Source organism: Diadema antillarum, unplaced genomic scaffold (genome assembly GCF_040938485.1).
Source record: "Diadema antillarum isolate AM-2024a unplaced genomic scaffold, OU_Dant_1.0 seq00001106_RagTag, whole genome shotgun sequence".
NCBI classification, from domain to species: domain Eukaryota; kingdom Metazoa; phylum Echinodermata; class Echinoidea; order Diadematoida; family Diadematidae; genus Diadema; species Diadema antillarum.
In genome coordinates, this window is record NW_027271922.1 from 367,123 (window position 1) to 389,282 (window position 22,160).

The 22,160-nt window shown below is 37.5% G+C and overlaps 1 protein-coding gene across 1 annotated transcript in view; it reads left to right on the forward strand.

The window, feature by feature from the left end:
- Window positions 1-3,417: 3,417 nt before the first annotated feature.
- The window catches only part of LOC139743804 (PAN2-PAN3 deadenylation complex subunit pan3-like), a 34,568-nt gene continuing 15,825 nt past the window's right edge, over window positions 3,418-22,160 (forward strand). Inside the window, exons 1-6 of the mRNA XM_071654258.1 lie at window positions 3,418-3,869; window positions 6,564-6,661; window positions 7,880-7,982; window positions 10,325-10,392; window positions 19,234-19,585; window positions 20,668-20,885. Of these exons, the coding sequence (XP_071510359.1) occupies window positions 3,863-3,869; window positions 6,564-6,661; window positions 7,880-7,982; window positions 10,325-10,392; window positions 19,234-19,585; window positions 20,668-20,885 (846 nt within the window). The 5' untranslated portion in view covers window positions 3,418-3,862. The remainder of the gene's footprint in view (window positions 3,870-6,563; window positions 6,662-7,879; window positions 7,983-10,324; window positions 10,393-19,233; window positions 19,586-20,667; window positions 20,886-22,160) is intronic.

A 22,160-nucleotide genomic window follows, 5' to 3' on the forward strand; every position in this document is an offset into this window, starting at 1 on the left:
AGAAACGTTTACCTTTTTTGCCAATAGAGGGCATGCTCATCGACTCTTTGGTCAAAAACGGCTCGGTTGTTGGCGTACAAAGGTGATGATAATTAAAGGGGATTCGCTATAAAGATGCTAATACTGCAGTAAATGGGTTTTGTTCATTGATACATCATACATGTATCTCAAACACAGAGATCAGTGGTTTTATATGACAAGGTCATATTGCTCAAGTCCTGGACTTGAGTATATCTCCTTGTGGCTCAGAAAAAAGCCTGAAATGCCCTGAATAATGTCAAACGATTCGATAAACCTTTGAGTTACAACATGGATAATCTATACTTCCTCGATAACATGTGTTTGAGCATAATGTCAATTGAGGTTAAATAGTAGTTGGTATCTATACATGATTAAAATGAAACTTTCCTCGGTGTGAGAAATGGGTAGGCCTATATTGCACGCAATATTACTTGCGGAGAGGTATACTGTTGGGATCTAAAGAGAACAGGTCAGAATGAGTGATGGAAAGATGAAAAAGTGTTATTCTTCTCTGTAAAAATCAGTTCCCATCGGCACTAAAGTGAGGAGATAGAGTATTCTACAACCGAGGTCCAAAAACGTTAATTTAAAATCGTTTGTTAAACTTTTTTCAAAAATGAATTTGACTGAAAGGTGAAGAGCAGAGTGGAGAATACTGATCCTGAGTTTTATAGGGACCTGCGCCTCCCATTCTCTTGAAGGCCCCTGGGCAATAAGAATTGGTTTGCTAATCTTCTATCTTTTTTATTATGATTATCGATTGTTTCATTCGTGCATACAACAGTGTACATACAATGACTGTATGTAGTTTATCGAAAACAAAACTAGGAGCACAGTAGACTATTAACAAATAGCCAGTTGGGCAAACATTTAACAAACACTAAACGCACATTTCACAACACAATGTGAATCTGACAATATTTGAAGAGTTTGTTCGCAAAAACCGATAAGTCTATATTTGCCAAATGGAGATATTTGCGATTAAAGGTCAAGAATAATAAAGAGAATAATAAGAAAATTTTGCTTCTTTTGACCATAACTTCAAAAATGTACCTTTATATGTAGTGACCAATATATCATTAAAAAGGTACTATATTGTATTTTATGAGAGAGAAGGTACTTCAAAATCTTCAAAAATGGACTTATCGGCTTTTGCGAACAAACTCTTCATTTAGCCAATATGAAAGTTGACTACCCCATATTCTATTTTATTATTGTCACCTATAATCTAATGTTAGGCCTATAATTCAATACTATGGCGATGACGATAGCAATGCTCCTTCTTATCATTGTATCATCATTAATTTGTCATTATTTTGTTATTATTGTTATTATTATTATAATCATTATTACTATTATTATGATTATTATTATCATTTATATTATCATTATTGTTATTACTATTAGTATGATTATTATTATTACTATTACAGTTTTTGATCCCGGTCAATATCATACTTTTGTCATTCCAATTCATGAATGTGCATTCAAATTCACACATCACATGCACGCGAAAATATTCGGGCATTCAAATTCAGAATGTAATATTTGTAATATCGAAAGCGTGGAAATAGCTTAGTTGTAAATAGATATGCAATAAGTTAATAATCTTATGTTATTATCATCGTTACTATATCATTAGTATCATCATTATTAATATTACTATTATCATTATTATTACCATTATTATTATTGTTGTTGTTGTTGTTGTTATCATTATAATCGTAATGATGGTTGGCTTTTTTCATGGTCATTATTCATATCATTTATTTATGATCATCATTGTTATCATCATCATTGACTTCTGCAATTCTATATTGAATTGAATTGATTATCCTGAAACTGCACCGGTCTTCCACTCTCCGTGACTCAGTGGACAGTTCCAGCATTTTATATTTCACCTCATATCAATGTAATAATAATTACATATACTTTAAAAAGACAAGCAAACAAGATATGAAATAGAATAATATGGTGGATCATGACTAGAAAGTGTGTCAGCGTACGAAATCTACATAAAAGAATATTCTCAATAAGATGTGAAATATGAAAGAACCGTAAAGACAAATCTTGCAACTGCAGGTTCAAGGAAACAAAACTATGTGAATACTTCTCGCAATGGAGATAGGACATAAAGTACTGATGACATAACTACAAAAAGTTAATGAAAGCCAAAACTAGCAAGGTACAAAAGGCAAAAGAAGTAAAAGAAAAGAGAAAGAAGAAGAAGATAAAAAAGAGCATATACCATTAAAAGTGGTCATACCTCCGCCACCATCATCATTTTCATTAACTAATTATTACTATAACATATTGTTGCTAGGGAAGTGGAAAGAAAGTGTCTCTCTCCGCCTCCCTGATATTGCATACTCATGTTACAATAAGGACATTTCTGAGTACACTGTATGTTCCATGGAGGTGCTTGATCCCGATGTCTAACAGATAATCATAATGTTAGAAACCAAAAATACAAAACATTGATCAAAAGTTTTGCACTTTTGACATCAAAGGCATTCATGAAGAAATCTGATATCACGACTATATAATAGAGAAGATAGTTAGTGCACATTATGCAACTACGTGAAGACATACATCTCGTGAAATTCAGTCTAGCATGTTCAGAAACTTATGGGGTACATGTAGTGGCTTCTCATGCTTGCCCTTCATCTGAAATGTCATGAGTTAGGAATATAGATGCAATTTAACAAAATTCAGCCCCTTCATAACTTAAGACTAAAATGTAGTATGGTCAACCTGATGCTGTATAATCTCTTTATTCAAGATAAAATATAGACTAGTCGTATTTCTGTGTGTGTGTGTGTGTGTGTGTGTGTGTGTGTGTGTGTGTGTGTGTGTGTGTATGTGTGTGTGTGTGTGTGTTTGAGAAGAAAAGAGTTATTGTGCGTCTCGATTTCATGTTCCTTAATTGATATAATTAATCTTGTTGTCTTGGCGACAAGAACACATTTTGATACCTGCACCCCTCACAAATACAGATGCAGGAAGGAAATGTCACACACACTACAGATACAGATGCAGGAAGGAAATGTCACACACACTACAATACAGCCACAATAATATTGCGAATGTTAATAATAAGATGTCTCAAGAGCAAACTGTCCTTTCTCCAAGTTTTTGATTAAAAGAAGAAAAAAGTCAACCCCCCCCCCCCCCCCCCCCCCCCCCCCCCCCCCCGTTTCCGCAATTTCAGCAAGAACTCGGCGATGTCGGCGATACTGAAATTACCCCATCAACGTTAGCAAAGAAATATTTTATGTGCGACGGCGAATCTTTATCAGCTAGCTTGTACCACTGGCTTGCTTGTACGTGTGTGTATGTACTGCATGCATGCTGTACATTGTGTGTAAAGGTAGGTAGGTACGGCTCGACCGACGACCCTAAAGCGAGCAGACTGCTGTGTGTACATATGGAAGTTTTCTCATCAAATTCTCCGTATTTGGAAATCATGATGTCGATATCTCCACCATTCAGGACTAAAAAACTTTAGAGGAGATCTGGAAATACGGGAAAATTGCATATTTATGGAAGGAATTATTTCGAGGCTTTTGTCATTACACGGAATAACATCTACGATCGTCCCCTCCGCTTTCTTCGGTCAAGAAGCTACATGCACTGGTGGATCTCGTAGCTGCTAGTTGTACGGCGTACCATCAACATAGAAAACAAGGTCTATTCACTGTGTGTGGTTTCATGCGGCTCTTTGATTGAGCTCTGCAAGATGCGCACAAGCGAATGAGTGATTGGGATCGGGAGAACTCAACGAAAGTGCATTAATCGAAGCGCCTCATTTTCTTTCTCAGCAGCTTCATTATTTTTAAAAATGGATAGTAAGTAAGATGACAGCTTATCATGCTTTCATCAATCTATTGTTTTCGTATGATCCAGCGAACGACAGCTGGTCATTTTAATCAGTTTCCAGGTTTCAAATGTGTATCTTTATCACTAAGTGTTAATATTTAAATGGATATTAATGGGTAGGCCTAACTAATAAAAAAAATATCAGTGATCATTCATCATCATGATCATGTTCATGTTCATTGATCACGGTGATCATTGGCCCCGTCGCGGGGCGCTGTAACACAGTAACGGTCCGTATTTGTCCGTATGGGGTCGCTGCTGCGGTTAGGTGATCATGGACATGGTGATGGAGAGCCTAGGTCTAGCTCTAGCTTCGTACATATTTGTACGTAAGCTAGATCTAAATTTAACCAGTTTTGCTCTAGCTAGTTGAGTAGTAGGAATCCTACCGTACTAGAAACATAGTAGACTAGTTCTAGTTGTCGAGAAGTTAGTTGGCCTAACGTTAGAAAATTTAAATTACCAGTAGACGTCTACCGTCCAGAGGCAGAGTGTCTGTAAACCAAAAAAGCTCTAACAGTTAGGCTAGTAAATTTAAGTCAACATCACCTGATCGAATAAGACTGTACGTTTTTTTCTGTCTATGCTTGTTAATTATCAGTTTTTACATGTCGTACGTTGTACGTCGTGTCAGTGTAATCCACTTGATATGGCATTCTATGGAGGAAAAGGGTTGTTAAGGGGAAGTAAATTATAATTTTCTAGACAAATTTGATGATAAATTGAAATGGCAATGGCAGCTTCAGGCTCAATAAAAGATCAATTAGATCTAGAACTACATAAATAGGCGTTACAGCTACATGTAGATATCTATTAGAACCTAGGACCTAGGCCTACTTGCACAATTAGGGCCTAGATGTCAAACATGTATGATTGAGGGTACCACCTATCGTCGCCCTAAGGATCTGCAGCTTATTTATTCCAAAAGTATTCTGGAACAAATTTGCCTATGTCTTGCCTTAAATATGCCATAAATATACTGCAGTTTCAAATATCGTGATCGTCCTGTTGATTCTGAATCTCTGTAGTGAAATTACGCCATTTTAGTATGTGCGATGCATTTTCTTTGCACAGCTGAAAAGGGTACCTCAACATCAGCACCCCCTCCCTCCATAGGTAATGTGAATTTCACAGTCATGCATCGTGTTCACAATTTACTAAGTGCATGTGTAGCTGAACCGTATTCAGTTTAGTTTGTTAGTTTGCTTATGAGTTTATTTTTCGTGTCTTTGTTATCATTTTCATAACTTATTGCGCATAATCCCACACATACTTTCTTGTTCTACGCTAACAGCTATGATATGCAGGGTGCCGACATTAAGGTACCCTGCCGGTACGTGGTACCCTTACCATACAGACTACAGTAGCACTATGTAAGTGATTTACCCATCGTCTGGATATTATCTATAAATAGGTACAGTTGATATTGTATCTACAGTGCTGTGGCATGGTATAACTTAAGGTCTAGTGTTTTTGTGAGTGTGACTTAGTGTTGATCATTTAGAAAGAACGGTCTGTCTATCTTGTTGTTAGGGATGTGTTCCATACTTTGTACATGCTGTAGAGATGACATTGTATGTCTGGCTTCATGGAATCGCCTCAAAAATTTATTTTAAAAAGAAAAAAATATTTATGAGGGTGAATGCTAACCTATTTGAGTTGCATTTAGATGTTGGTTTTATCGTAGAAGGTCAGCTTGTGCAATTGAATGGTGTAGAGTCAGTGCACCTGTGATTCTGACATTTTCTTAAATATAAACTGAGGAGATGCAATCAAGTGTTGAACACGGACTCTGTTGTCACTTTTCTAAAAAGTAATAATTTTTGAAACCATATTGATGTAATGGTAAAAAATATGTTACATTACCATGTACATGTAGTTTTATAAGTTTTGTGAATGGTAATACATGTGTACATGTCCAACATATGTTTAGCTCTCTTGAATGTTTCTACAGATAAATGGCACTGTATAAATGCTGTTTCATTATCATCATTATCAAAAGGATAATCGTACAAGCTGCTACCATGAATGATCATTCCAATGTGTGTGTGTGTCTTTTTTTTGTGGAAGAGGGGGCAAATATGTGGCTTAGAGCACAAATCTCACATTTAATAAAATCAGTAGGCAAAGAGAACTGTCATTAATACATGTGTGAACACCCTGGTGGTTGAAATTTCCTTCATTAGAGGTCATTTCTCCAGTCAAACCAGTATTGAAAATTGTTTTGAAGCACACAGGCAGGGGGATGGAGTTAGAATTTCTGAATGCCATCCAGCTGCATACTACATAATGGGAGTCTGTTTAAGACAGGGATGGGATACAAGCTCTTCAGGTTTTACAAGAACAATGAAACCATTCACAACAACCACACTTTCACAACCACCCAAGCAATAACCTGGCTGGAGGGTACTTCCCTAATTACCCCTCCTGGCCATTCAAGAGCAGGCCAATAAGTTGCCCTTCATTATTGGAGTAGGGATAATTGGCTGTAGTGTAATTGTTCCAGTAGGTTATTGTTCTGCAAGGAGACTGGTAAATTGGATCATTAGTTTTGGGATGGGCAAAGGGAATAGTAGGCTTGGAACCCTATAACCAAGTGTTATTTGTTGAAATTATTTTTCATCATCATTTTTTTTTTTTTTTTTTGCTTTGTTTTATTCCAGTTGCTGATCCTCACTTGGATCCAGACCATTTCTTCACTGCCCCATTTGACAGTGAAAATTTTGGTCCCTCTACAAGCAAACTGCAACATTTGATGCAGGTAAGCCCAATCTTTTACCATGTTGTGTCCCTGTCTCAAGCATTATATAAAGTTATGCCATATGTTCTCTTGGATAATTCATGCTGCTTAACCCCATTTGGAACTAGTGGGTGCTTTATGAGACCTCTTCCAATGACTTGAATTGTAGCCTTTGCACCTCAAGCATCTTCAGCACCATTAAAAAGCAACAACAAAGACTATGTTGAAAGATTAGATGATACTAACCAGAGTTTTTATGTTGATGCAGTCTCCTCACACAAACCTGAACATTGCTATGAATTCACTGCAAAGTAATGGTCCATAATAATGATAATGAGGATGAGGATGATGATGATGATGATAGTATGATGATGATGATTATGACGTCGTTATCCAGGGTAGCCCCTTCTGTGTTGCCACTGTTCTATCAGAGGGCCATGCCATTATTAATCTCAATTATGCCCTCCCCCCACCCCCCCCCAAAAAAAAAAAAATAAGCAACAAGCAATGGTTCTCTTTGATGATTTCACACCCCTGTCATTGGTACACTTTAGTACCAAAGAGGGTCATTTTTATTATTCACTTTTAGCTTGATTTTGTAAGAAGTTCTAGGTCCACTCTTCTTTTATCTTGTCTGTGATAATGACTTTCATTATCAGATATGCCCACCCCACCCCCCCCCCAAAAAAAAAATGTGGCTCTCATTGTTGATTTAACCCTTCCCATCCCCAGTTTTTTTTTTTAATTTCTTTACCAAATAGAACTATAATCAGTATTCATTTGTCTATGCTCTCTCTGTCTGTCTGCCTCTCTATCTACATGTCTGTCTGTCTGTTTAATAAGTGTGTTTTAATTCCTGTTGTCATACATCTGTAAAATGAATGTAAAGAGCTCTGTGTCACTGGTGCTTTGTACACTGTACATGCATGCATGATTGTGTGTATTTGTGCATTACAATTGTAAATGCACTGTATTTGAGGTCATGTGGTCTAATGGTCAAAAGGTCAAGCTTAATAGTCAAATTGTTCAACAGGCAGTCAAACATACACGTGTAGTACAAGTATAAACTGTGATATATGGCACTTCACTCTCAAATTTTCTTATTTTTTTCTTCATTATGTGTACACATGAACAGAAAGAGTTTTGTGTCTATCATGTTTTCAGAAGTTTCCCTCTTTTATAGGAAAGGATTATCCATGTTTGCTGTGCTGATTTATGTCATTTTCTTTGCTTTTACAGAGATCTCACTCTGTGGGATCAAGTCTGTCTACATACACCGGTTCTGCAGCAGCGTCATCGCCAATGGGACAGAGCAGGGAAGACCCCCCAATTTTCCAACCAGGTATGATCTGCTTGAAAGCATACGTGTACACGCACATGAAACGACAATCTCAGGATTTCAAAGCCTTGCGTTATAGAGAACCCAAACACTAGTGCCGAGATTCCATATACACGTGTACATGTAAACTATGTTAGGAAACCATGGCAACATACCCGCTGGCATTGTTCAGGTTTATCATGTATAGAAACAGACAACTTGGGGGGGGGGGGGGTGAAAAGTAATGCAGGAGGGTTCATCTCCAGCACTCAAAGTGGGAAGTGTGTGTGTGTGTGGGTGGGTGGATGTGGATGTGTTTGTGTTTGTATTGTACACTTGTACATGTCGATAGTTTGATAATACAATAGTTTGTCTGGTAGATAAGCAATATTTGCAGATAATTTGCTATATTTGTCTAGATGTCTCTGGCTACGTTAACAATACTTGTATATCTGTCAAGTTATCCACATCTGTGTGTGGCATACTATGGAAAGAGAGTGTTCAAATATGCATCCATCTGAATTGGTTTGTGAAAAAAAAAAATAGAAACAATACGTAAGAACCTCATTTGAATCGATGGATATCTTAATTGATTCACTGAAATTTTACGCCTGCCAAGTTCTGATGTCATGTGTCAAAGTTCATTGCTGTGATAAAGTGTGATTAGGTTCAGGTTCAGGTTCAATGACATTTATTTCCAGCAAATATGAATATGTACTTAAGTAAAATGAGGTCAATTTGAAAATGCTTGGGGCACATCTCTAGAAGTACAAAAACTTTATGACGAGTGTGCCCTTAACATAAATGAGTAAAATTACATTCAGTAATATGCAGTATCAAAGTAAATCATGTAGAAAAACAAAACTGAGGTAAGGACAAAGACAGAGACTAGACAATAACAGAAACAAAGACTGCCATGAAATTAAGAAAAGAAAAACTGAACTCAAGGGAAAAGTTTCTAAGCTTAATCCTCTTACTATACATGTATAAACTCTCCAAGTATAAAGACATAAATATGTAGTATAAATTTGTACCAAGAGGTATTCCAATCATTCTACGCCTAAGTCCACTTACAATGAGATTGTCATCTTCTGAACTTTTATTGGATGCACACGTGATAATTCTTGAAGGTACGAAAAACAGAAAATCCTGATTATGTCAATATCATGAGCCCTGTTACAGCCAAATGGAAACAATGAGATGGCCAATGAAAACAAAGCAAATCTTGCCTTACTTTCAGTTGATAATAGTTCTGATGTAATCGTTTGTCTGGCTGTGTAATGAGACTACAACATGAGAATATCTTGTCTTTCATCATGGAGGTGTATGCCAAAGAGTATGACAATTTTGCTCAAGCTCTCCTCAAACAATATTGTGATTAGATCAAGGAGACATTGCTATCTCTCACCAAGATGCCAATTACAAGGCAACCATGTGTGCTTAAAGTGCATTCTGTGTGGGTGTGTATGTTTAATGTTTATAAATCTATTGTGTGTGCTTGAGTGTGTTTATGTAGAATGGTTGAATCAGAACAGCTTAACATATTTTGTCATTTAGAAACATTTTCCACAGATGACACAACCAGCATGGCACAAAATACAAGTGATATAATTAATGAAATTTACATTGCACAAATTTAAAGTAGTTTTGTTTGATTTCTTTTTAAAAGAGAATATTACAGTTAAATAGTGACTATACCTGCTTTTGAAAAAAATGAAGGAAGGTTGTTTGTTCATAACTTGTGCAGTGTTAGGGCAGCAGTAATCAGTATTTAGCAAATACTATAAAAATGGAAATTTTCATGCATTTCACACGACATGAAACTACCACAAAAATTTCCAGCACATCAATGATTTTGCTTGTCATAGACCCTATGTAGAATTAATCTACTTCATACTTTCATTCTGTAGAATTTAAAAAAAAAATGAAATTCATCTTTGCATGTACACCAAGCCAAGCACACACACACACACACACACACACAAATTGTGCAAAAATTTCCACTTTATAATGCATGAAGACCACCGAAACAGAAAAGACTGGTAATATTTTGGACCAGGAATGGTCGGGGATGGAAAGGGCAAGACACATACCTGTACTGTAGTGCCATGTTAGGGATACGGAGCTTGCAATTTATTTTCATCTAATTTTGCATTGGGCAGTACACTAGATGTAATGAGTGTCACCAGAATGGTTGTAAGAACTATAATCAGTGTATAATGCATGCACAAGACGCAAGTAAATACATGTACAATTGTACACCATATATATATGTATCAATCTTGTGTATGAAAAATAAATGTTACCATAATTAATATCACACAAGAATTCACAAAGTAATAAGCAATATTCTATTCTCTACCCAGCTGGTTCTGTAGGAGGAAATGACTTGACCTCCAACTTCTCCAACCTGCACATCAACCAGGGTCTAGAGGTGAGAAACCTTCCACCATCTTCATTGTGCTGGACGTCTGTGCAATTTATGAAAATAATTTGCAAATAAAAAAAGCTCTTACCATTATACTCCTCATAACTTTATACATGTAGCAGTGTGCAATGTTTCAGATCATGTTGCTTTGTGAAAATTGCAGGTCTACTTGATGAAAGTTTTGTGGAGCATACAGTATACACTGACACTGTATGAGAAAATAAATATAAAATGATCATATTACAGTTGAAGTTTGCTATAACAATCTAGAGTACATGTATATCAGTTTATTTATGTCTAAATCATCATGATATGATGTGGACTTGCAGATGTGGGATATTTCAACAAATCTGCTGGAGTTATAGGATCACAGCTTACTTGCGTAACTATCACTTCACTCCAGACCTCTTGGAAATTATAGACTGCCTTGTGGGTGTCCTTTAAAAGGTACAAGTACATATTGGGCTTGCATGCAGGCCAACTGATGACATTTTGAATGAGAGTGCTCAGCTGAAGTGAAAGTCATAGGTCAAAGAACTTAGCTACTGGAGTCTTTGAGGAACAAGGACCCTTAACCATTCAGCCCTCTGAATGAATTAAGAATGTCCTTAACAACAACAACAACAAAAACAACAAAAACAACAAAAACAACAGCAACAACATCATCATCAACAACGGAAAGCGCTGTTATGTCTATTTTCTTGTGACATCACTGTATCAGTTAATTTTTGCTTTTTAAGGCCATGGACCAACATACTACAATTATATACAGACATGTACATGGACATTTATCGCTCACTGATAAATTCATGCACCTGTGTCTACTAGGTCAAAAGTGACACAATAACACTTTGAATATATGCTTTCCTGCTTTGATCTCATCATCACCGCTGACACCCAGCCTGGATAAAAACAAGATGGTGCTTTGAGAAAATTATCTAAAACTTGTATACTGTGCAAAAGATGATTAATCTCTCTTAAATAAGAAAAATATAAAGTGCAGTTCTCTAGCTTGGCAAATCATCTCTCAAGCAACTTCATTTGCAAAATGCACACAAAAACAAGAGAAAGCAAATACTTTGATGGGTTGATTGTGATTGTAATTTTTTTCCTTTTTTCGCATTTTGTTTCAGAGTAAATATAGACAGTAATGGTAGACAACATGTACATATAATATTGTACATTTATGTCATACCTTTAAGCTACATTGTATGTTATATCTGTGTCCACAAGTGTCCACTTCAGTAACAACCAATTTTGTGACACAAAATTTGTCATGTCTATAGTCTTGAGGTTTGCTGCTCCCCATCATTAGTGTTTATTCAAAGGCACTTGAGTTTGAATAGGCATCTCAGCCAAATACATGTAAGACTGAAATGAAGGAAATGCCATGGTTTTTTTGTCAGTGATGATGCCTGATGACACAATGGTCATTATGTGCTCTAATCCTAAATTATACTGTACACACCTGCTTGCGATTAGCATATATGTGTCTTTATGTTCAGAGCTGACTTTTTCACAGACAGCCATTTGCACTGACAACTACATTTAGGTGGAAGGAAAAGAGAAGTGGATATTACTGATTTCATCCACCGAGTGTTTCATTGTAATGGAGTTTGAGACGTGGGGACTGTGCTCTACGTGTACAATGTACATTTATATGGCCCTTTTATGATGGCTTAGCAGATGTGTTTCCTATCATGTGTGATGTATGCATACATGGAGAGCATATGTGACTTTTATGTGTGTGTCTGTTAGAGGGGCCGAACTAAGAAATACATGGATGGACTCTGAAGTGTTACTGTAAGAATGATGTGATACAAATTGAAACAGCATCTTCCATGCATGATGTTATACTGCAACAATTAGATTGTCTCTTTTTGAAAGTACAGTTGTAGGTGGAACTCTCTTCCTTGTAAGCCTTGATACTTTTCCTTTTGATTTTCATTTGTTGGAGAATTGTGTTATTGAATCACATACATATGTACATTTGTACATTGTAAAAGTGGTGTGATAAAATGTGCACTTCATGCTTTATTTGCAGCAGAATGCAGTTTGTACATTGCCTCAAACAAAGCATGCTTTATTGCACAGACTTTCAAATAATTTGGCTCTGACAGTGAGGCTTGTGCTGTATTTAGAGATGTGCGTCTGTTTGGTAGACTGCACAGATCAGTCTGTTAGGCAAGTTATCAACAGGTTATCAACAGGGTATCAACAGGGTTCTAAAATGTCATCTTCCATCAGAGTTGAATGTTGTTAGAATTCCTTGGAAATGGTGGTATCTGTAGAGAGCCGAGTGTACTGTATGTACACGTGCACCTGTGCATTATGTGAGCTGGGTTCGCAGTGCTAATATGCTATGTAGATGTGTGCTGTATTCCACATGCTGGGACTTGCATGTCATATAAAGTGTGTGTATTTCCAGTGTATTTAAAGTGAGTGCATATAAAACATGTACTGCATGTACACTTGGTCAAAAATGTTGTACAACATAATTTTAAGTATAAAGGTATACATTTTGTACCATCACAATTTGTTTTTCCCTCAGTGCTGTGAAGGATATTCAGTTTATAGCGAGCTGATAGGGCCTCATGTGTACCCCCTTTTTCTTTTCTTTTTCTTTCTTTTTTTGTTACAATATATATTGTAGGCCTATTGTATATTATTATATCACTTTTTGTCTATTTCTTTGTTGGTCAATTGTTTACTCAATACATTGTGTACACCTATCAAAGTTCCCATGGCTTTGTATACAATGCAGGCTTCATAGGCTTAGCATCATGGTACTTTCAAGTCCTGTGTCTTCAGTCAGTTTTAACAGCAGTTGTTTTGGGGAGAGAATGAAGGGAATTCCAACATCAAATAGAAAACCACAGGTTTGTAACAGTAAACTGTAGGCAGGTTGTAAAAATATATATTAGTGAGTGTCATTTTGCACAAGCTGTATAGGCAGTTGACATACTTAATAACTCTCCATGAAGCAAAAAGGCCTGTTAGTATTCTCAGCACTTGGTTCAGAAATCAATCAGCATCAGCCTCCTGGGGTAGTGTACAATGTACATACACTGTACGTAAGCACTACAATGTGTGGATATGTCCTTGATAGTAAATTAAAGCATAAGGGGCAATGTGTGTACATAGTACCTGTATGCGTGCACAGTGGTGCTAGTCTATACTTTGTACATGCACAACAGTGTTTGAACATTTGCCTCTGGCTACAGCTCATTTGGTGTTGATTGTTCCATGGATTGGATCCTCTGTGGCTTGTGTTTAATTGACACCTGCAGTGATTCAGAACTGCTAATGCAATCAAACTCAGTTCTTTGTAATCTTACATGCCATACATGTATAAGATACTACATAGTAGTAGGATGTGATCAATATATCGACATAGGGCCTAATTGGTGATGATAGTCATTAAAGACATTTGGTCTCTGTAGTCATCAAACCTGTATTGGTCACTACTACTGGACAGTGACCATCCTGTTGACAATGAAGACCACTTGGCCAATATTTAGTGCGTCATAACCGTTGCAAAAAATATAGGCCTATGTACTGTACTGTACAGCAACTCGTTTCCAATGGCAACCTACCTACAGTAGTTGCATGCATATATTGTGCTAAGCTTCAATGTAAGAGTGATGTGCACACGATCCTGGGTATACTATTAGTATGTAGTTGTACAAGGTCATGGCATTTCAATCCACATGAAAATATGTTATTACATTGTATGTATGCATAATGGGATACAGAGCTGAGCAGAATACACATACAATAATGTACATGTATCAACCATACTGAATATGTCAGTATTATTCTCACTGCCAGATTGTAGTCATACTGTTGTAAAAATCATGATCTTGAAGTGAATGCAAGGCACTTTTTCCTTCAAGTTTCTTTTTGATTTACAAGTATCACATCACTAATTTGATGCTGAGTAATTACTGCAGTACTACCTCAGAACTTTGAAATCAAATGGCTCAAAAAAGAAATCTTACCAAGACTGGGATACCCTATGAACCAGGCACAAAGAAATGCTCTGATGTTTTCTTATGATGACACCATTTAAACTCATGTTAGCATTATGTTACTGTTGAACCCATGGTCAGGTACATACTGTACATCCTTCAATATTCAGTCTTTATTTTAAGTGATACATTGCAGAAAGTTTCTGACTTGGAGAGTGTAAACCCAAAAAGTCAATTAGATGATTCAATGTAATTTTCTATGATTCAGTTTAAATTTTCTGTTCAATGCTTCATGCTATAACCCGGGAAATAGTAGGGAAAGGGTTAGGCCATGTCATTTGATCTGTGTAAGAAGTGTTAGGTAATATCTCATCATTTTCTAGAATATCATTAATTATAGAGGGGGGAAAAAGCTTTTACCAAAGTTATAGGGTTTTGAGGGAATGCAGAGGGAATGTGCACAATCTAACTATAGCGTTACTGTTTCAAATGAAAAAAAAAACACACACCTTGAACTTGAGAGTTTTATTTTTGATAATGAACAGAATGGAATTTCAGTTTATATTTAAAACAGTAGATTCAAGATCCATAATTAAAAAGGAAGTCATGGAGTTCTTTGCACAGTAGCTTGCAATAAAGCACAAACACACACACAAACAAACAAATTGGTTTTCACCTATTTTGGGGGTAACCCAGGGTACAGCGCTGAAAAAAGAGCGATATTCAAATAAATCAACAAAATGGCAGATTTCTGTTTGGTACCCCAGGGTACCAAAAACCACATTACTTGCTGTTTCCCCTTTTTTCTGATGACAATACTCTGTTGAATTTAGATATTTGACAGATTTCTGAAGTGGCTACTGTTTTCTTTGTCCCAATTCATTTTGTTTTTCTGGTCTTTTCTTTTCCACCCCCTGTATGTATGATATACAGTATAAGCTTGTCATAAAAGTGCTTACATTGTAATTCAACTTCAGTAAATCAGATACACATGCATTGCACATGTGTAATGTACATTGTACCATTGCATGAACAAGATTCTACAAGCCACAAGTGTTGTGAGTTGCTGCTTCCCCCCCCCCCATCTTTACTTTCTTTCTTTCTTTTTTTCCCGTCTTTTTTCTTTGATAACCTTCCTTGAACATATGCCCACTAAGTTACCAAGTCTCATTAAATTCAAAGCCTTGAATGCTGTATTTTGCAGCAGTATCAAAGAGATGCCTGCATAATATGGAAAAAAAAACAACCATTCAACTATGAATGCATATATGATTTCACACGCAAGCTGATTATTTCTCACAGACAATTTAGTCACTGGGGTGACTACCCAGTAGACCTTCCTATTTCAATTGACATACCGGTAATATATAAAAAAAAAAACCTCATAATCAATAAATATGATACAAAACTGCCAAGTCTCATACTTTCGGCCTGAGTCTCTCTCCCCAACAACCTATGATATGCTCACCCGCCCTGCAATCATTTTCTCATGCCTCCTTAAAATAAAATAATGTGGCAGGTAGATCAAAAATGAACATTGGATGAGCAGTCAGTTAAATGCTGAACTGAGTAAAAGGTAAACGTTTTCCTTTTTCTTTTTGTTGGCTAGAGGATAGCTACAATTTGTACTTATGGCTGTATCTTACAGCCATATATTCCTTTCTAAAGTGATAAGCCAAGAGGTCTCTGAAATTACATTCTGCCGTCTACTATGTACTACATCATGTCAGTCGTACATGCATTCTAGAGGGTTGTGGTAGCTTTAATAGTGGATATAAAGACTCCTGACTCCCAATTGTAGGACCCGAGTTTGATTCCTGTCCAGTGCCTTGGATAATATGCTTTTACCCACCATGTCCCTCTCAACTCGGGTGTATAAATGGGTACCTGACAATGCTAGCCTAGTAATGATAATGGCAGGGCCCTCTGGTAGAGCATTTGCAACACTGACAGGCTACCCTGAATTAATGAGACATTATCATTATCATTATACTGTATATTATTATTTACCCTTGACCAAATTTGGGCAAAAAAGTGTGCACCAAAAGGCATAATTTCGAACTCCAAAATAGTTTTTGAAAAGCTCAATATTGGAATATGGAGGGGACATCCACCTCTCCCCCCCCCCTTCAGTTTCTTCACTAAATCACAATTTCTCACTCCTAGCCAGTTGAGAAACTTGGCATCTCTGAATACAAAATGTAAAACTTTGTTCGAGAAAGAAGCTCAGTTGTAAATGTTTACTTTTTGTTATGAACATTAATATGATTGGACATTGTGTCTAATCCCCAAACTTACTTAATGAGGGAAAGACTACAGTATGAACATATAAACTTTTTCACAATTTCTCAAAAAGTGATTGTCATTCTTGTACACACTGTACATATAAAACTTGTTATGCTTCCTATTATTTGTCATCTTTTAAAGCAAGCAGTTGGACATACAACCTTGAAGACTGACATATGCGCAGTAGAGTATATCATTATAGTAGCTGCGCAATATAAATGTCCTTTTATTATTATTTAGCGGAGAAACTTGCCCTTTGATCTCAGGCTTTTTACAGTTGATAATTGCGATTGGCTTTTAGTATTGTATTGCAGAAATTTTGGCCACTATAAAAGATGTCCATGCTCCAGTTACTTTTAGGGCATTTCTCACTTGATATTAAACAGCAATATCAAATGTACATGTTGTGTGTTTCAAGTGTGTTAGCGTTGGTATTACATACCAGGTATTCATAGTGTCAAGCTCATTGTACCTCTTGTGGCTGGATAGATTCAATATACTTGTTGACCAACAAAGCCTATGTATAGACCCTCAATTATTAAAGCTGTTGACCCATTATTCTAAGTCCCTGGTGAGATTCTAATCCATAGTGAGGTCATTGGAGAGATGTCTATCGAAGTATCTATAATAGCAGGAGCCACTCTGTTTAGGAGGGAGACTTCTCGTTAAAGTGTAGGGTATTTATATGCGTTGATGATTACATCGTAGTGTATTTTGCAGAGGATTAAATCTGGCCATGGAATTCACTCTGGGTGCCATCGTGTAGCTTAGACTTTCATCACTTTGTGCCAGGGTGTACAACAACCACTGCTGACCTGGATTAACAGTGCCCTAACAATACAGTCCAGTGACACTGTCATATTGGCCATTATGCATTTAGGCTGTACTAGTATTACAATAGCGTACATGTAGGTCTCACACCTGTTCAATTAAAATGAACGCTCAAGGGCCTTGTCAATTTGTCACATCAAAGATACTGAAATAAACCAGGGGAACAAAAATCTTTAAAAAGAAATAAAAATGCCAGCGTGATAAGAGCTTGTTAGCTGCGGCTGATAAGGGGGAATTTATCTGCCATGTGTGCAAATAGAGGCTAGACACTTTCCTATCAAAAGGGACTCTAGTAGTATTTGTTTCTGTGTGCATACACTGTGAAGTCTGTGATCTTCATTTAAGAATCTCAGCAGGGTTAAACAATAACATCCAGCCCCCAACCGTAAGTATCAGAATTGAAAGGAACAAATTGACAAGTTCTGTACATATATGGATACAACCTAGGTACCAAGCAAAATGTACATTGAATATTTCATTCATTTTGTGAAATATTTTAATCTTTTAATTTTTTTTTTTGTGTTTTTTTATGGCAGATAATTTTCAGGTTTGAGACTGATTAATTCATCTATTAAACTCATAAAGATACTGACAAATCAACACAGGGGATACACTTTTGTTATTGCTTTATTTGGTTGGGATTTGCAGATCTATGGTAGTCCTACCTTTGCATTCGGTTGCTATGCAACCCATGTGCTCCACCATACTGTTCCTCTGTGACACTTGTCTCAGCATGTAGATCATCCGTTGCTAGTTTGATCGATTAACTTGCAAATCCCCAAAATGTTAGGGTGTTTTTAGATATACTGTGAGGTCCCTTTGTGGTGACTACACAATGAAAGAGGAAAAATCCCAAGAAAGGTCTGCAGGTCCTGGGGAGATCTCTTTAGTTATGTTTATTCACGTTACCCATTACCTGAAATTATGCGGTGACGAGATAGGTTTATAGTTTGTACTGCAAGAATCTCCCACCTCTCAGCATGGGCTTCCTTCTGCAAAGGATGTCCCTTGCAAGTTAATACTCCTTTCTTTTCCAGTCTTGCCTATATTATTATTGTCCTGACTTGCTTTTGGGTTATTGCTCTTTATTCTCCAAAACTATGAAAGTATATTTGCAACTGGAGTGGAAGCCTCTCACTGGAAGTACAAGGACTGACTAACAGACAGGTCCTGGATAGTGTGAATGCAGTGCTCTTTGTGCCAATATATTGCCAGTGTGTGGTGTGAGACTTGTTGCATTGTTGTTGAAATGAATGTGCCTTCTGCTGCAACGTATGAAAGTCAATCTTGTTTCCTGATCCGAGGGAACTTGCCGAATGGAGCATAAGAAATGCATTTTAAATACCATGTTGTAATTTTTGAGTGGTGAGTTGCAGCTGATTGATACCTGTAGTCTTTCTGCTGTGCAGATTGCATACAAGTAAAATTTGCCCTTGACAGATGGAGAATCTATGAGATGATGGTATTCTTCATTCACATTATCACTCAACTACATGTACATTTGTAGACTTTATCACCTTTTCTGTTTATTTTTCATCAGTTGAATTTGATTTGTTTTATTTTGTATTTTTTTTTTTTTAATTTATTTATTTTTTTGAGGGGGGGGGGGGAGAATTGCATAGATGTACAGAAAAGTCTAACCGTTATCAAACTTTTTGTTATGGCACAAAATTATGGTTAGTAGTCTTGGATGTGGAGTATTAGTGTGAATCATTCACTTTGTTGCTTACAGTACAATATCATGTAAATTTTTCATCAGGGAATGGAGTTTGTGCCTGGTGCACAAAACACCCCCAAGTCTGAGTTCCAGCCAAGGAGTTCACGGCAGGACTTTGTGCCTCCGACTATGAGTGGACCACCCCGGTCCATGCCATCCACGACGGTCGGGAGTGGCCTGACTCTCAGCGAGTTCAAGCCGCAGCCCAAGCTCAACAGCCTCACGCCAGAGGTGCCCGAGTTTGTCCCACGTCCCCTGAGTCAGGGACACCTCGGCAAGGCTGGACAGGGGCCCATGGTACCGCCGGTCAGTCAGGGCCCCATGGCTAGCGTCATACCCAGGACCACAGCTGGCGGGCTTGTGGGCATGTCACTCGGCAGTGATTTCGTGTCAGGTCAGTTTCCAGGGTGTTCTGGGAATGGCATAGAAACTATAAACACAAGAGTTTTTCATTTGACTTGCATCCAAATCTGTACTGAAATTATTCGCTTTATAACGAGAAGAGGATGAGATTGTATTCTTTCTGTGTAAAGGTTATTGCAGGGTTGTAGATAGTCAGATATGGCAACCATTTTGAGGGAGAGTAGATTTTAGTAATTTAATCATTGACCAAAATATGATTTTGGTTATATTTAGGTTTTTAAAAACCAGTTGGAGAGGTGTGATGTGGTGACACCATCACCTCATTCTAATTTGCACAAGTGGTTACAACAAATATGACCATTTTCTGAAAACATATGAAACTTGAAGGTTCCCTAGCTTTCTCTTTTTTATGTGCAGTTTTAATGAATCATACATTTTGTTCACTTCGTTTTCTTATTTGGATGAAACTTGTCTTAATTGGCGTGTCAAATTTCATGTTTTTGTTCAAGTTAAGTGGAGGATGGAGTGATATATCATTCTGTGTGATAGAGATAACTCATTTGAAATTTTTAGCTTCCTTCCCTCTGTGCATGTTTTAAAGATAAGTAGATAATTCTGGGGGGTGTTTCATAAAGATGTTCGTAAAGTTACGAACGACTTACGAGCAACTGTTGATCAGTTCTTTTGCTGAATTATGGAAATTCTGATAAGTATAGCACATCAGAACTGATCACCAGTCGCTCGTAAGTTGTTCGTAACTTTACTAACAGCTTTATGAAACAGGGCCCTGGTACCACAGTTACATGCTTGTTTGTTTTTTTTTATTTACATGTTTTCCCTAATGACACAACATCTGCTCCTGCGACAATTGCTCTGGTCTCATTTTCTCCAAGGACTTAGGGTTAGGGTTAGGGTTGTGATAGGGTTTTGGGTTTAGATTGATGTGAGGACTAGGATTAGGGTTAGGGTTATGTTTGTGGGTAGGTTTTATGTTCTGCTTAGCTTGCAGATATTTCATGGGAGCAATTGTCGCAGGAGCAGATGTCATGGAACCGTTTTCTTTTATATGCATATTATATGATTTTAAAAATTCCTGTGCACATCTCTGCTTAGGTTCCCTCTCTGCTGGGGCCTCCCCTCTCCACTCCCCTGGAGGATCGCCAAGCATGAACAGGAAGGAGTTCAGGCGGTCACAGGCCCCGGCGCCCATCGACTTGGAGGGCAAGGGGTCCTCCTCATACAAGCCCGTGGCGCAAGAAAACATTGGGGGGACAACCTACTTCTACACAGACGATACCATTCCCCTCCAGGGGGCAATGAACACAGGCATTGTAAGTTGGGGCCATTAGCCCCCACCCTTTATTTGGGACTTGGCGTTAATATGTTAAAAGGTAAATAATGCCCCATTTATACACAAAGTCGGGCACAGGAGTGCTCGTGAAGCACTTCGACTTGTAATCCTTGGAGTCTGTTCATACAGAGAGTCATAGAGCCAAGACCACATGTGAAGCGGCTGAGAGAGACATACATTGTAACTGTCATGGTAACCTTCGCAGTAACCTTTGGGAACTTTGAACATGTTCTGATCCACAGCGTGTGCCACAGCTCACAGTGCATTACACTCTTCCTATAGTTTTTTTTTTTTTCTGCATCTCATTGACAGCCAATAATTTTGCAATAGGTGTTGTGCTCCAGACAGTTCAGTGCATGTACTGCATACAAATATTCCCCTTCAACCCGACCAGATCGCGGTCAACCCTTCCAGAGTGCTCCTAATGTTTGTGACCATTTATACAGAATTTTGACTTCAGGAGCACTCCTGAACCTAGCCTCAGGAGGGATGTAATCTTATGAGTGTTTCAGGGCCTAGTAAACTGTTCATACAGAGTTTAGAGTGCTTTAAGATGTCCTGCATGAATAAGGTGAAAAAAGGCAATTTTGATGCCTCGGCTTAACTCAGTCATCATCAATGCAACATGCTCTGCTGCCTCAAAAATTGACAGGTGTGAAAGGCAATGATGAAAGTGTCATATTCACCAAGGGGAGCCTCGTCAGTGATAGCAGTGCTGGACCACTGGGCCTTGCCAGTATCATAATTCCAGCATTGTTAGTACAGTATACTCATTTATACACTTGGATCAAGAGGGACATAAACAACACTATAGCATTTTCTTCAAGGGTGTAAATACACAATAGGCAGGATTTATCCCAGATATTCTGTTTGGACAAAGTTTTTTTAAGAGCAGCTGTATACCGAGTAATAATAAAAATGATAATCATACATTATATTTGTAACACGCTTAATAAAAATGATATCATACATTATATTTGTAACACGCTTAATACAATGATGCGAAGCACAAGGGGGGAGAGAGGATAGAAAAGGAAAGTAAAAATGAAAGCTGAGAGATGTCAAATACAAATTACATGTAAGTATTATCGTGTAAAAAAGAAGAATAATGATGCTTCATTGTGACTGAATTGAAATAGTACATGCCATAGGGAGGAAGACAGTACTGTAAAAGTGGATATTTTCGCCCGACTAATTTTTCGTTCTCGGCCAGGTAAGTAGAGTTTCGTGTGTTCTTAATTCGCGGGATCAAGAC